This window comes from Gymnoscopelus braueri (genome assembly GCF_963280865.1).
Source record: "Gymnoscopelus braueri genome assembly, chromosome: 17".
Lineage (NCBI taxonomy): Eukaryota > Metazoa > Chordata > Actinopteri > Myctophiformes > Myctophidae > Gymnoscopelus > Gymnoscopelus braueri.
The window spans coordinates 41,242,585-41,256,037 of NC_137617.1; the positions used below are offsets into that span (position 1 = coordinate 41,242,585).

The 13,453-nt window shown below is 43.3% G+C and overlaps 1 protein-coding gene and 1 long non-coding RNA gene across 2 annotated transcripts; one reads left to right on the top strand and one right to left on the bottom strand.

The window, feature by feature from the left end:
* The first annotated feature begins 397 nt into the window (after positions 1-397).
* On the top strand, positions 398-1,182 carry LOC308104850. Its single transcript, XR_013934865.1, has 2 exons — positions 398-606; positions 743-1,182. It is a non-coding gene; the product is annotated as an uncharacterized lncRNA (long non-coding RNA).
* A 253-nt stretch (positions 1,183-1,435) lies between these two features.
* tha1 (threonine aldolase 1) lies at positions 1,436-11,020 on the bottom strand. Its single transcript, XM_080455398.1, has 7 exons — positions 10,627-11,020; positions 7,743-7,826; positions 7,485-7,573; positions 6,488-6,673; positions 4,839-4,976; positions 4,078-4,270; positions 1,436-2,007 (listed from the first exon to the last, which is right to left on the bottom strand). The coding sequence occupies exons 1-7, from the start codon at positions 10,925-10,927 to the stop codon at positions 1,697-1,699; spliced, it is 1,302 nt and encodes a 433-aa protein (XP_080311524.1). The 5' UTR covers positions 10,928-11,020; the 3' UTR covers positions 1,436-1,696.
* Between the last annotated feature and the right edge of the window lie 2,433 nt (positions 11,021-13,453).

Below are 13,453 nucleotides of genomic sequence, written 5' to 3' on the forward strand. Positions count from 1 at the left end.
ATCAAATAATTCATTTCAAGAAATTGTTGCAGATAAATAGATATTGCTTCAAGCCTGTGTGTGTAACATAAGACCTGAAGTGATTCTCTTCAGTCAGCTGTTCTCAATCTGTGTGCCGTTTGCGTGAGGAGCTGGCAAGTTGTGTTTGGAATTATTCCTAAATTAGTCTAATTTATAATGATTTTCATAGCTAGCTATCTGCTATCATTAAAGCAAAGCCAAGCGGTTCCTCCTTGGAAATACTTGTTTTCATACTGGTGTGCCTTGTGACAAAAACGTTTGAACAACTAATGTAATAGTGCCATCTAGTGGTTGTGAATGAAACAGCACAGCCACACATGACATTTATAAGCTCACTCAATTTAATAATACATTTAAAACAAATCTAGGTTATCTAGATAAGAAAATAATTCTATATCCAAGTGCTCTATTACCATCATCATCTAAATCTACATCATCAATGTATTTAAAACCTCAGAAAATGCATTGAAATACAATAAATGCAGACACAATTAAGTTCATAGAGCACAATAATAAATAGCTATATCAAGATAAAACAATTACAATTTAGCAACATTAAACAAATAAAATAAAATACATAATAGTGTATGAATTGACAATGCAACTAAAATATAGAATAACACAATAATAATAAAACATTAAAAAAGCTAAAGGCAAATCAACAAAATGTGTGATTAAACCACATAAATGACTCAGTAGCATAAATGTGGATAACTTCAAGTGTTTTTGAAGCGTGTTCCAAACATGTTTGGCACAGTAGCAGAACGCAGATCTTCCTAACTCCGTAGGGAGTTTTGGAACCTGCAAACTCAGCCTCTGTATGGATTTGAGGTTGAATTATACATCTACAGTATTGGTTATCAAAGTGCAGAGGTCTGGGGACCCCCAGGGGTCCTTGAGGGGGTTCCAGGAGGTCCCCACCTAAACCATTGACAGTTAGGAATCAAATAGATCCTTAATAGACTGTAGAGAGTGCATTTTGTACACTCTCCGAGTTATGGTGGTCCATACTTAGCCTATTTGCACACCAAACTGGGTTCCTTGAAATAAAAACATTCTAGAACCACTGATCTACTACGACAGTGGTTCTCAACCTGTGGGTCGGGACCCCAAGAGGGGTCCCCACATGATTTTCAGGGGGGGGTCCCAGATGACAGTGAAGTGACATTTAAGGACTTTTAAGACCCTTTTAATGCCTCAAAAAAATAAAGGAAAAAAAGACCAAGATTGTGGCATCAAAAGTAATCAACAAACTATACTATAAAACTGGTTAAACATTGACCAAATTGTAAATAATATTCACCTGTTTCCTAGGCTGTGTGTTTTCCACTTCCTGTCGATTTGATCCAATGAAATCCATTGAAACTGGTCAGATGACCAATGATATACAATGAAATCGACAGGAAGTGGGAAAACACACAGCCTAGGAAACAGGTGAATAAGAAAGAGGCAAACATTTCGAAAATAGCCGATCTAACAAGCTCACACAACGCCTCGCTTTGTGAGGTTGTAGATCTGCTATTTTCACAATATTTATCTGTGAAACCGAGTCAAACGAAATTGAATACCTCAAAATTGAATGCTTATCAGGGTGGGGGGGTCCCCAGTTCAAATATGTTATTTTGGGGGCCTGAAAAGGGTTGAGAACCACTGTACTAAAGAGAGGACCCAGGCCTTAGTGGGCGCTGGCTTTTTCCTTGGAAAGCTGCCTGGACACGTAGTATAGTTTCTGAATGGCCAGCTGGGTGTCCTCCGTGGATATTCCGAGGTGCCAGACGGCCCGCACAGAGCCTCCGACGTGGGGGAACATGAGAACCTGCACCCCCCCCTGCCCCAGTGCGGCCTCCTCCCCTTCGCCGACCTCGGCCATCCGGGCGCAGAAGTCCGAGGGGCTGAAACCGGGGTCCCGGAGGCGGAAGCGCAGGATGTTTGTTTCCACAGTAGCCATGTCTACCGTGTACAGCCCGGTCTCACAGTCCAACAGGGCTGGGAGGGGGGGGGGGGAATATAGTAAAGACATAAACAAATATAATAATTATTCATCTAATTCAGTGGTTTTCAACCAGTGGTCCGGGGAACCACCAGTGGTCCTTGAGGGAGTACCAGCGGGGGTCCCCAGCGAAATGAGTTAACATAGCGTCACAATCATTTTAACCACTTAGCTTTGGCTATTCAAAAAATAGCAGATCTACAAGCTCGTCGAGTGCCGCGCTACGAGCTTGTAGCTCTGCTATTTTTTTTTAAGCCTTGAAAAAGTGTGCATATCTTTGAATATTTATATTTTTTTAAGCGAAAATTAACTGATATCTTTACTTCTGGGGGTCCCTGGCACAAAACATTTTCAAATGGGAGTCCGTGGCCAAATGTATATCAATTTAGGGGTCCTTGGCATGAAAAAGGTTGAAAACCACTGATCTAATTTACTACAAAGACTACAATGGATATTAGTTAATGACCCTGTAGTAGGACAACACTGGAGTAGAGAAAGGCTATTAATAATAATTATCTACTATTTATGCATTTAACAGACGCTCTTATCCAGGGCAACTCTTAAGTCGTCTCTGTCGTGTGGAAGCCTAAGCTGTTACTTTTCAGGATTAAAATTCAAAAATAGTAAAAGTAGCATATCTACAAGCTCAAAACGCGTCGCTTGTGGATCTGCTACTTTTGATACTTTTGTGTGACGCTGTATCAAGTAGGGCGTTCATTTACGACAAAACACAAAAAGTTAGAATATGGAGATAAGAGGTTTCTGCCCGACAGCAACGAAGTGCAAATGGGATTAAGCGGGGTGCTAGAGTTGAAGTTGACCGTCTTTTAATCAAGCCTGCAGCCGATTGGGCTGAGATCTGGGGAGAGTCATGGGTAGCTTTTTTTCTTTTCAATTTTTTTTTTTATCCCACGATTTTGTAACCCTTTTTCACCCGGTGCCAATTATCTAAGTGATCCTGGGCGCTACACTCCCCCCGCCAGCCTAGGGAGCCCAGGGCCGAGCTCATGCCTCCTTCAATGCATTAGAGGCAACTGAGCTTCTTGTCACCCGACAGGGGGGAGGTTCCCTGGTTGGACGTAGAGCGTGGAAGGAACACGTTATTCCAACCAGTTCCATTCCCCTCCATCAGGCGCCCCGGCTGTCATGGGGGAGGCGGTATAGCGACCAGGATTACTGCATGTTTTTGTGAGGGTATTAACTACCCTAGGAGACACGGGGAGAACATGCAAACTCCACACAGAGTAGGCCCTTTCGCCAACCCCACCTAGGGTATGGGCGCTGATGACGCAGAGGAGAAGACAAGCCCCCAGTGCCCACAGCGTCCCCGGCGGGAATTGAACACAGGACCTTCTAGCTGTGAGGCGACAGCACTACCGACTGCGCCACCGTGCCCCTCTAATGTTTAAACATTTATAATAAATAAATAAAATCACACCCTGTGTGAAGTGGGCGGTGTCTTGCTAGCTAATCACAATACTGAATGGAGTCAACCAATCATGTACAAAAAATAAATACATTTATTGAAACACTCTTTATGATGGACGGAACCATAACTGGAAAAAAACCAATTTATGGTTTTTTTTCCAGTTATGGTTTCTTATATAGGCTATGCACATGTGTCATGTGACACTGGCCAATCACAGTCCTGAATAGACTGTGATTGGCCAATCACAGCGCAGGATAATTGTACAAATTTCCTGGGCCCAGATCACAGCGCAAGATATTTGTACATTTTTCCAAATCTCACTTATAGGGGCGGTTTCACCGCCCAAAAAAACAGAAATTTTACACTGGAAGACAATAGTGGTTTGAGCTGAAACTTTGTCCAAATATGGAGACGGCTGACATCACAGTACTGAGGTCATAGATGACGGACGTCACAGACTGGCCTCCTTGCCTATATTTTGATGCCAACACTTGTAATTTTACTCAAGTCAATTGTGATGTGAATACAGGACTTTTATGTATTTACACTTTGTTTGTGGTATTTTAGATTTATGTAATAAAAAAATAGTATTTTGTCCATCGCTGTGAAAACCTAGAATTGAGACAAAAGTACTCACCTTGAGCAAAGGTCTTTGCGCTGCGGTGGTCTTCCACCATCCTGTCCACCATCTCTCCCAGGGCCAGCTTGCCGGCTGCAGCCAGTATCCCGGCCTGGCGCATCCCCCCGCCCAGGGCCTTACGACAGCGCACCGCCCGGGATATGAAGTCTCGTGGACCACCCAGCATGGTTCCCACAGGGGCTCCCAAACCCTGTATCACAGACATTGGTATGACCGGTGGAGATATGCTTTTATCCCTGCTTCTGGTCAGACTGAATCAAATACATGCCTTACCCTTTGGGCGGAAATGTAGACTGTCTGATAAAAACAAATAACAATGATAATGTATGTTAAGCACATTAACCTCGGTGTCCCTATTTTGGGTTTTTCTAAATCTTTCAAAAAAGTTAAAAAAATATTTAAAATAGCTAATCTACATAAAGCTCAAAATGTGTCCCATTGCGATGTGTTGTGCGCATGTAGATCTGCTAATTTCACTATTTTTGAAATGACACGCCAAAAACAGGGATGCCACGTTAAGAGAGGTTAATGTAACTGAAAGTGGGATTGACATTTGGCAGTGGTTCTGTAAAGTGGGGTCCATTTGGTTCCATGTGTACGCTCTCAGAGTTATGGGGGTCCTTGAAATGTAAAGGTTTGTGAACCACTGACATTTGGTATTTACCAGTCATACCTTAGGCTTAGACAGACACACACTAAACGGTATGTGTGTGCTGCAAGGTGGCGGACGGGGACACTCCCAGCACTATAGTCTTTACCTTGGACAGACACACACTAACGGTGTGTGTGTGCTGCAGGATGGTGGACGGGGACACTCCCAGCGCCACAGCAGCGTTCATCACCCTGGCTCCGTCCATGTGAACCGCCAGACCATACGTGTCTGCAATGACACGCACCTGTAGGGCAAGGAGACACACACACACACACACACATCTGTTTTAATGTGGCACACAGTCATCCCCAAAAAGAATAAAGTCTGCACACTGGGCCATGCTCCAAAGCTTAAAACATTTATTTGGTTCCTTTACACCATTGGACGTGACGTTTCAATCAGACATCAGACTGATGAAGAGCCGGCAGGCTCCAAACGTCACGTCCAATGGTGTAAAGTAGAGGTGTAACGATATAGTAACTGCATCGATCGAACAATCGTTTTGAATCGTTTTGATCTACTATATCGATATGCAAACAGCAAAATATCGTATCGTTTGACTTTGTATCGTATCGAATCGTTTTGCAATGCAAATAATCGTATCGAATCGTTTTGCAACGCAAAAAATCTATTGTATCAATACTACCAGTAAGTACTTTTAAGAAGAAAAAAGGGAAAGAGAGCTTTATATCCAGTATCCAGGTATTTCTTTTTCACACAGATTTTTTGGGTAAATAAATAGTTACTATATCGATTTTAAATCATTGAATCGAATCGTATCGTTCTAAATTAACCTGTCCTGTATCGTTCCTGTATCGTATCGACAAAATCTCTGAATCGATACGTATCGTATCGTTCTAAATTAACCTGTATCGTTCATGTATCGTATCGACAACCAAGTATCGTGATACGTATCGAATCGTTGTTAAAGCGTATCGTTGCACCCCTAGAAGGAATCAAATACATTTCCATTTTTTAAGCTTTGGAGCATGACCCAGGGTGCAGACTTTCTTTTTGGATTATGACCTCAGCCCAGCACCTGGCTTTTAGTGACTGGATGTGCGTGCTTTATTGTTTGTTTCTACACTATCATCCCCACCCAATCCTTCCCACCTGAGAAGGATATTGTACAAGTAAGTACAGCATTGTCTGTGATTGTGCTGAAGTCCCTCTAAGTACAAACCCCTCCCCCACAGGTGGGGATGATGATTTGATGTGTGCCACATAAAAACAGAGACTGTAGCCTATTTGTATTCACTTCAACTTGCTCTGATGAAGGCTACACGCCAAAACACGTTAGCAGCTGGAGGAATAAATAAGAATGGTCAACTGGGCAACTCGTCTTACATCTTTATTTTTGGAGTGGCGCTTTTTCTACCTCGGTGGATACCTTTGTTGAGTATTAATTGTTCGCTGAGCACCCATAACCAAGGAAGGCAAGCGGAGGAAGCACACCTGCTCCACATCTATGTAAAAAAAAGTGACTTTCTATGAGTTAAAGATAAACATATGTCAAAACAAATGTGTCTAGGTACTTCTACCTTCTAGGGCTACTGGCAGCATGAACAAGAAATCTGGCGCTTATCAGTTCAGCGGTTTGCGATGTTAGCCTTGAATAGACAGAGACAGACAGACAGACAGACAGACAGACAGACAGAGACAGACAGACAGAGACCCTCTTCTAGACCGCTCGCCTCTGAGGAGCCATGCCATTAAAATGAAAAGCATACAAACACACACATGCATATACAGTACCTCTTGCAGGAAGGACAGGGGGAGAACGCGGCCCCCCTGTATGTTGTGAGTGTTCTCCAGACAGACGAGCCGCGAGCGGGGGTAGTGGGGGTCCGGGTAGCCGTGGCGGATCTTGGTCTCCAGCTGGGCCAGGTCAAACGTCCCGTCAGGGAGGTTGTTCACCGTGGTGGCGTGTACCCCGGCCAGCTGTGTCATCACACACGCACACACACACACATTATTACGAACAATATACCAGTGAAAGATTAAATCACTTTTGTTTAATTGAAATTTTACAGTATAACTTTAATGTGTATAAAATAACATGTAATTCTTGTATTATAGTTAAATATCAGACATATTTTTCAAGGATTCCAATTTGTCACAATCTTGGGAAATATTTAGTGGTTCTTCTAGTATTTAAAAGGTAGGCCTAATAGACTATCCAGATTGACTGTGAGGCAGCTTGTGAGCTTGTAGATACACTATTTGTTTAGTTTAGCTTTGTTAGTTTGTTTTGTTTTTACTTTGACCTTTTTTGACAAGGTTTAAACGAAAGGTTTAAAGTGATTTCATGGCTTGGCCACAAATTAATATACCAACCTGTCACCACTCACCACTAGAGAGAGCTATTATTTGCTGAGTAGGGTATTTTGTAGATGGAGTGGTACTGAGGTAGACTAAATTTGTACTCCTAGGATGAGCGGGGCGAGGAAGAACTTGGTTTCGGACAACCCGACGGAGGCGTGCCGTCTGAAGGGGACTTGAGCCACGAGAGACAGTCCCCTTCAGCCAACTCAGCGCCGTCCGAGTTATGTCACGATAGGGACGTAAATCCTCGCCCCCCCCCCCCCCCCCTAGTGTCTGTACCTCCGAGACGTCAACACCGCCTCGCGCGTGGTCCGAGCGAACACAGCCGAGCGCTCCCTACCCGCCTCTTAGCCAATCAGAAACCGCGTCTCGCCCCGCTCATCCTAGGAACACAGATATGGCCTGAGGTGCTGTGGATTGTCCTCACCTGAGCACTTCCTCCCTGCTCATAGATGTGCAGGTGTGACAGATCGCCTACTATCATCTCATCTCCTCTCTCCCTGCAGTGCACCATCACTGGACAGCAGGCACGCATGCGCACACACGCACACGCACACACACACACACACACACACACACACACAGTCTGTTAAACACTGGATTTTGCTGTGTTCCGATATATCCGTTCCAACTGGGGATTTTGATTGGAAATATTTTTCATATTTGTGTGGGTATTGTCGCTGACCTGCTATGAGATTGCTCATAGTTCCAGTGGGGACATACAGAGCAGCCTCCATCCCAAACATATCCGCTGCCATCCTCTGTAACTCTGCACACATCACACACACACACACACACACACACACACACACACACACACACACACACACACACACACACACACACACACACACACACACACACACACACACACACACACACACACACACACACACACACACACACACACACACACACACACACACACACACCAAAAAGTTTGCGAGTGATTTGTTGTTGTTGATGTTACAACAAGTGTTAAATACTGTAGCTCTATCTATATTCTTGTTATATAGTATATAAGCAGCTCCATATATAATCATTGTTATATAGGCTACAGTAGGCCATACAGTGTCTCTAGCTCAATAGTAAACAGAAAATGCATTTTCACGTGAGGATACACATTTTATCCAATAAGGTTCAAGGTGGTTCTTGTGCTCAGGTACATGAGGGTTGAGGGTAAAATACCCCCAGAATATGGACACGCCTATTAGATAGAATAGTGATAATGAGGATGCATAATGAGATAAAGAAGGACCAGATAATTCATGAGAGGACCACAGTTTACCATTGTGCTAAAATGAACTGAAACCAGCGCACCCTGAAACAATATGTTGAGAATTGATTGCATGAAACAATCACCTGTGCGTCCAGTCTCAATGTTGGTAAACAAATATTTGGTCTATTGTTCTATTCCTTCTAGTTTTTTCCCCAGAACATGCTGAATGAAATTGAGTTAATTAATCGTTTTTTGAGTTGATGTACACTACCAAAGCGCTGAAGTAAAAGTGCAATATATCAGCTACCTACTTTCTTAAACAGATGAGACAAATTAAACGGGATTAAAACACGTCTTTATTTAGCCATGGTTCACATGACGCTTGGTATGACAGTCATGTTTCAGGGCTAGTCTAGCTGTAGAATAGAGACACACGGCCGGAAGCGGAAGGCCTACAAATCCACGCCCACTTTTGACACTCGGGGTCCGTTAGAACGATGAACTGCAGCTCTCAATGCAATCTCTATGAGAGGCATTGTAAAATACCGTCATTTCACTGGTTAACTACTGAGGCTGTAGCGATTTTTTTTGTGTTCTAATAATCTGTCCCATTTGTTTAATTTGTCCTTTTTAATGTCCCATATCTTTCATCTCGATATACTACCCACAATATACTATAATATACTCCATCAGTATGTCAAAACCGCTAGCATCGGAGATCCAGACTTTAAGTGGTCGCATCACGGACGCATCCCTTGAGGTTTTCAATACCCAGAAAACTGGCGAAAGTGGACGTTTTCAATAGGTTTTGGTCATTATCTCTGGAACAGAAGGTCCAATCTGCTCAGTTCAGCTTGTTGGATGCGTGACTTTGAGGACATTAAGCACGCAATGACACATTTTCGGGTTATTTTTTTTTTTAGGGGAGGCGAGATCTTAGTTGGGCAGGCGACCGCCTCTCCTGCCTCTACAGTGGGTATGCTGTCGGTCGGCGCTCGGCGCTCGTAAAGACAGTGATGTCACTGAAATGCCCGTCTGCTGTCTACCCTCTGCTGTGTTAGCATTATGGGTAACTCGTTAAAGTGGCAAATTAAATGTGAAACACATCAACTATTAAGAAAACAAGAAGATATGTTGACAAAGACACTCCATACATTTGGAAACATATTTTTATTTAAATCAATATCGTCTCCAGTTAATGTACGAATATTTCAAAAGTAGGCTAATTCTCATATCCTCTCATAGGGATTGCATTGGCAGCTGCAGTTCATCGTTCTAACGGACCTCGAGTAGCGGCGCTGTCTCAAAAGTGGGCGTGAAATTTGTAGTCCCCGTGTGTCTCTATAGAGCGTCGCAGTTCCCGCCCACTTCCGGTTTTTTTTGGTGCCGGAAGAAAAAACTCAATGCATTTTTCCATTGACATTTCCAAAAATATTCATATCTATTAATTTAAGCCTCGAATCAAGCCATCATGAGATGACATGAATCATGACCATAGAACGTTTTTTTCTGTGATTTTTTTTTTTTTTAAACGGCAAAACAAAGGGTATTTATTAAATATAGTATATCATATAATTAAATATAAAATTAAAAAAAATCACAGAAAAAAACGTTCTATGGTCATGATTCATGTCATCTCATGATGGCTTGATTCGAGGCTTAAATTAATAGATATGAATATTTTTGGAAATGTCAATGGAAAAATGCATTGAGTTTTTTCTTCCGGCACCAAAAAAACCCGGAAGTGGGCGGGAACTGCGACGCTCTATACAACTCTCGTAGACGTACGAGAGTTGCGGTAGTGGCGGTAGTGACGCGCCCATCTGGCGAAACCCGGAATTACACTCAATGTAAACAGGAAGTAAACGAGGGTGAAAAAATGGCGTTCGGCCACAGACGGCATTAAAACACTTCATTATTGCAAGATATGGATTATTACATTAAACTACTACCCCGTAGCGAGAGTTAACATTTGGGGCTTGGGGGTAAGCACCTTTATTTTCAATTTGTACATGTTTGGAGTGTCTACGGGGTATAGTGCTGAAAGTCCCTGTGTCCATGGGGGGGGGGTGAACCCTACAACTCTCGTAGATTGAAAACGTCTGAATCATAAATACGTCTACGAGAGTTGTATTCTACAGCTAGCTCTAAGGCTACTCCTGGAGTAGAAGTAACAGTACTGGAGTAGAAATAAAGTACTGAAAAGTGGAAATACTCCAGTAAAGTAAGAAAAAATACCTCAAAATTGTACGCCAGTAGCCTGCCCTACGGTACTTGAGTAAATGTACTTTGTTACTTCTTATACCACTGGTTGTAAACAACACGATAGATAGACTAGACACACACACACCGTTCACTGTCGGATCCTCCCCGAAAACGTCGTCTCCCACCTCGGCCACGGCCATGGCCCGGCGCATGGCCTCTCCGGGTTGGGTCACCGTGTCGCTGCGGAGGTCCACCGTCCGGCCGCGGCGGGGGTCCGCGGCGGCGGCGGCCCTGCTGCCCGGGCTGTCATAGTAGGAGCGCACGGAGCGCAGCACCGCAGCAGCAGGACGCACATGGCCGCTTTGTTTTGACGCGCGGTGCCGCTGTCTGACGCACTGGAACGCAGCCCTGGCCGCAGGAACAACCAGGAGTGTTTTAAAGGACATGATGGTGGTGTTTCGGGTCTTTTAATCCGAATCCCCGATCATGTATTTATTCAGAGAGATTGTTTTCGTAATATGGTGAACTTTGGATCTTTACAATCGGCAATCATTGACCCGGGTCTAACCTGACTAAGGCCAGGGTAATACATGGTCGATTTGACAATCGAAACGAAGGTGTACGAAACGGTGTCGACCGCAAGGTGTCGCCAGTAGTGTAGAGTTGTGGCATAGCTCTGCCATTCATAATGCTATTATTTACACAGTGGTTCTCAACCTGTGGGTTCTGGACCCCCAGGGGGGTCCCCACATGATTCTTTTTTTTGGGGTGGGGTCTCTAGATGACAGTGAAGTGACAATTTAAGGACTTTGGAGTCAATGAATTAAATGAAAAAAATTACTGCATCAAAAATAATCAACAAACTATACTTTAAAAACTGGTCAAACTTGGCCAAATTGTCAAATATTATAAGAAAGAGGCAAAAGTTGTGAAAATAGTTGATCTACAAGCTTGTAGATCAGCTATTTTCACAATATTTATCTGTGGAACAGAGTCAAGCTAAATGTAATGCCTCAACTTTGATTGATTGAATACTTTATTTAGAGGTTTGCAGAGAAAAAAGCACATGGAAGTACAGTTCAAAATACAAGTTCAACTAAATAGGATTGAAAAGCCTACTAGCCTACTGGCAGTTCAAATATCATTATTTTGGGGGGTCACAGCCTGAAAAGGTTGTGAAACACAGTCACAGTGGCTCAACGTTTTGATTTCAAGGACCCTCAGTTTGGTATGCAATAGGCCACGGACAGAACCGTTAGGGTCCATTTGGTTTGGTCTATCAATCATTTTAGCTGAGGACCCCCTGGAGCCCCTCCAAGGACCCCTGGGGGTCCCGGGCTCTATGTTTATAGCCTACTTGGGCCACTCCTTTTTTTCCCCTCTACACCAAATCTCTCTTTGTCGAAAATAGCCCATCTCCAAGCTCTGAGCTATTTTCTCACCCCCACTTTTACTTAAGTAAAAAATGTGAGTACTTTTTCCACCACTGTGTGTGTGTGTGTGTGTGTGTGTGTGTGTGTGTGTGTGTGTGTGTGTGTGTGTGTGTGCGCGTGTGCGCTCACTGTCTATTTTGGTGTGAGTGTGTAATGTGTATACTGTGTGTTTACTCTTCAGTTGTTGTGACAAATGCCCCTCATCATCATCATCATCATCATCCTCATCATCATCAGCAGCAGCAGCAGCACTCCCCCGGATTCCATGGCGGTGGAAGCCGGTCGCTCTAACCCTCTGACTGCTACACTAAATGTGACATCAACCAGAGACATGAGGAATGGGGCCAGGTGACACACACGTACACACACACACACACACACACACACACACACACACACACACACACACACACACACACACACACACACACACACACACACACACACACACACACACACACAGTGGTTCTCGAATGTTTTCAAGGACCCTCAAATGTCCACGTTGCTGTCTGTGAGCTTCTAGATCTGCTATTTTCAAACAGCCGATAGGGATAATGTGGTTCAACTGTGGTTTTGATGCTGTAATAACTCATTTGGCTGGGGACCCCCTGGAAGCCCCTCAAGGACCCCCTTGGGGGTCCCCACCCCAGGCCCCACTTTGAGAACCAGTGCTGTAACTCAAGTGGTTCTGAAATTTGGGGTCTAGATTCTCCCAGGGGTCTTTGCAGGGGTTATAATTGGTCCCCAGACAAATTAGTTTAATATAGCATCACACTAATTTGAACCACTGTAACCATACTATACTATACTTTGGCTATTAAAAAAATAGAAGATTTACAAGCTCACGGCGCGTCACTTTGTGATGCATTGTGAGCTTGTAAGATCTGATTTTTTTTTTAAATAACACAAATCTTCTCCTCTGGGGCGTAGCTAGGCTACCCGGCACAAAATATTAACATAATCAATTTGGGGGTCCCTAACATGAAAAGGTTTGAGAGCCAGTGGTGTAACTAACACCCACACACACCCAGTATATAATGTCTCCATACAGCAGTTCAGCCCTGACAGCACCCATTGTGTCCTATAAGCTCCTATATCGTCTCTGTCGGGTGGAAACCTCATATGTCCAAAACTGTTAACTTTTCAGCAGTGGTGGAAAAAGTACTCAATTTTTTAAGTATCAATACTGCAATGTAGAAATACTCTGTTGTTAAGTAAAAGTCCGGAATTCAAAATATACTTGAGTAAAAGTACAAAAGTATTGGTATGAAAATGTGCTTAAAGTACCAAAAGTAGAAAGTACTTTATGCAGAATGTCCCATTTCACAAGTTTTTAAATGTATAAAAATCCTTTGAAAATAGCAGATCTACAAGCTCACAATGCGTCGCATGGCGACGCATTGTGAGCTTGTAGATCTGCAATTCTCAAATGGCCCAACTGTATAAAGGGCTGAAGTGGTTAATGCATGTTTTGTAATAATAATCCAAATCTACAAAGTAACTAAAGTTGTTAGTTACTTGAATTGTAGTGGAGTAAAA

Bases quoted from the DNA above. Each gene is read 5' to 3' on its own strand.
- tha1 (XM_080455398.1), bottom strand. From the start codon at position 10,927: ATGTCCTTTAAAACACTCCTGGTTGTTCCTGCGGCCAGGGCTGCGTTC. The intron at 6,674-7,484 runs GTGAGGACAATC...GTGATGACACAG, and splicing joins AGCAGGGAGGAAGTGCTCAG to CTGGCCGGGGTACACGCCAC. The intron at 2,008-4,077 runs GTGAGTACTTTT...CCCCCCTCCCAG, and splicing joins CGCAAAGACCTTTGCTCAAG to CCCTGTTGGACTGTGAGACC.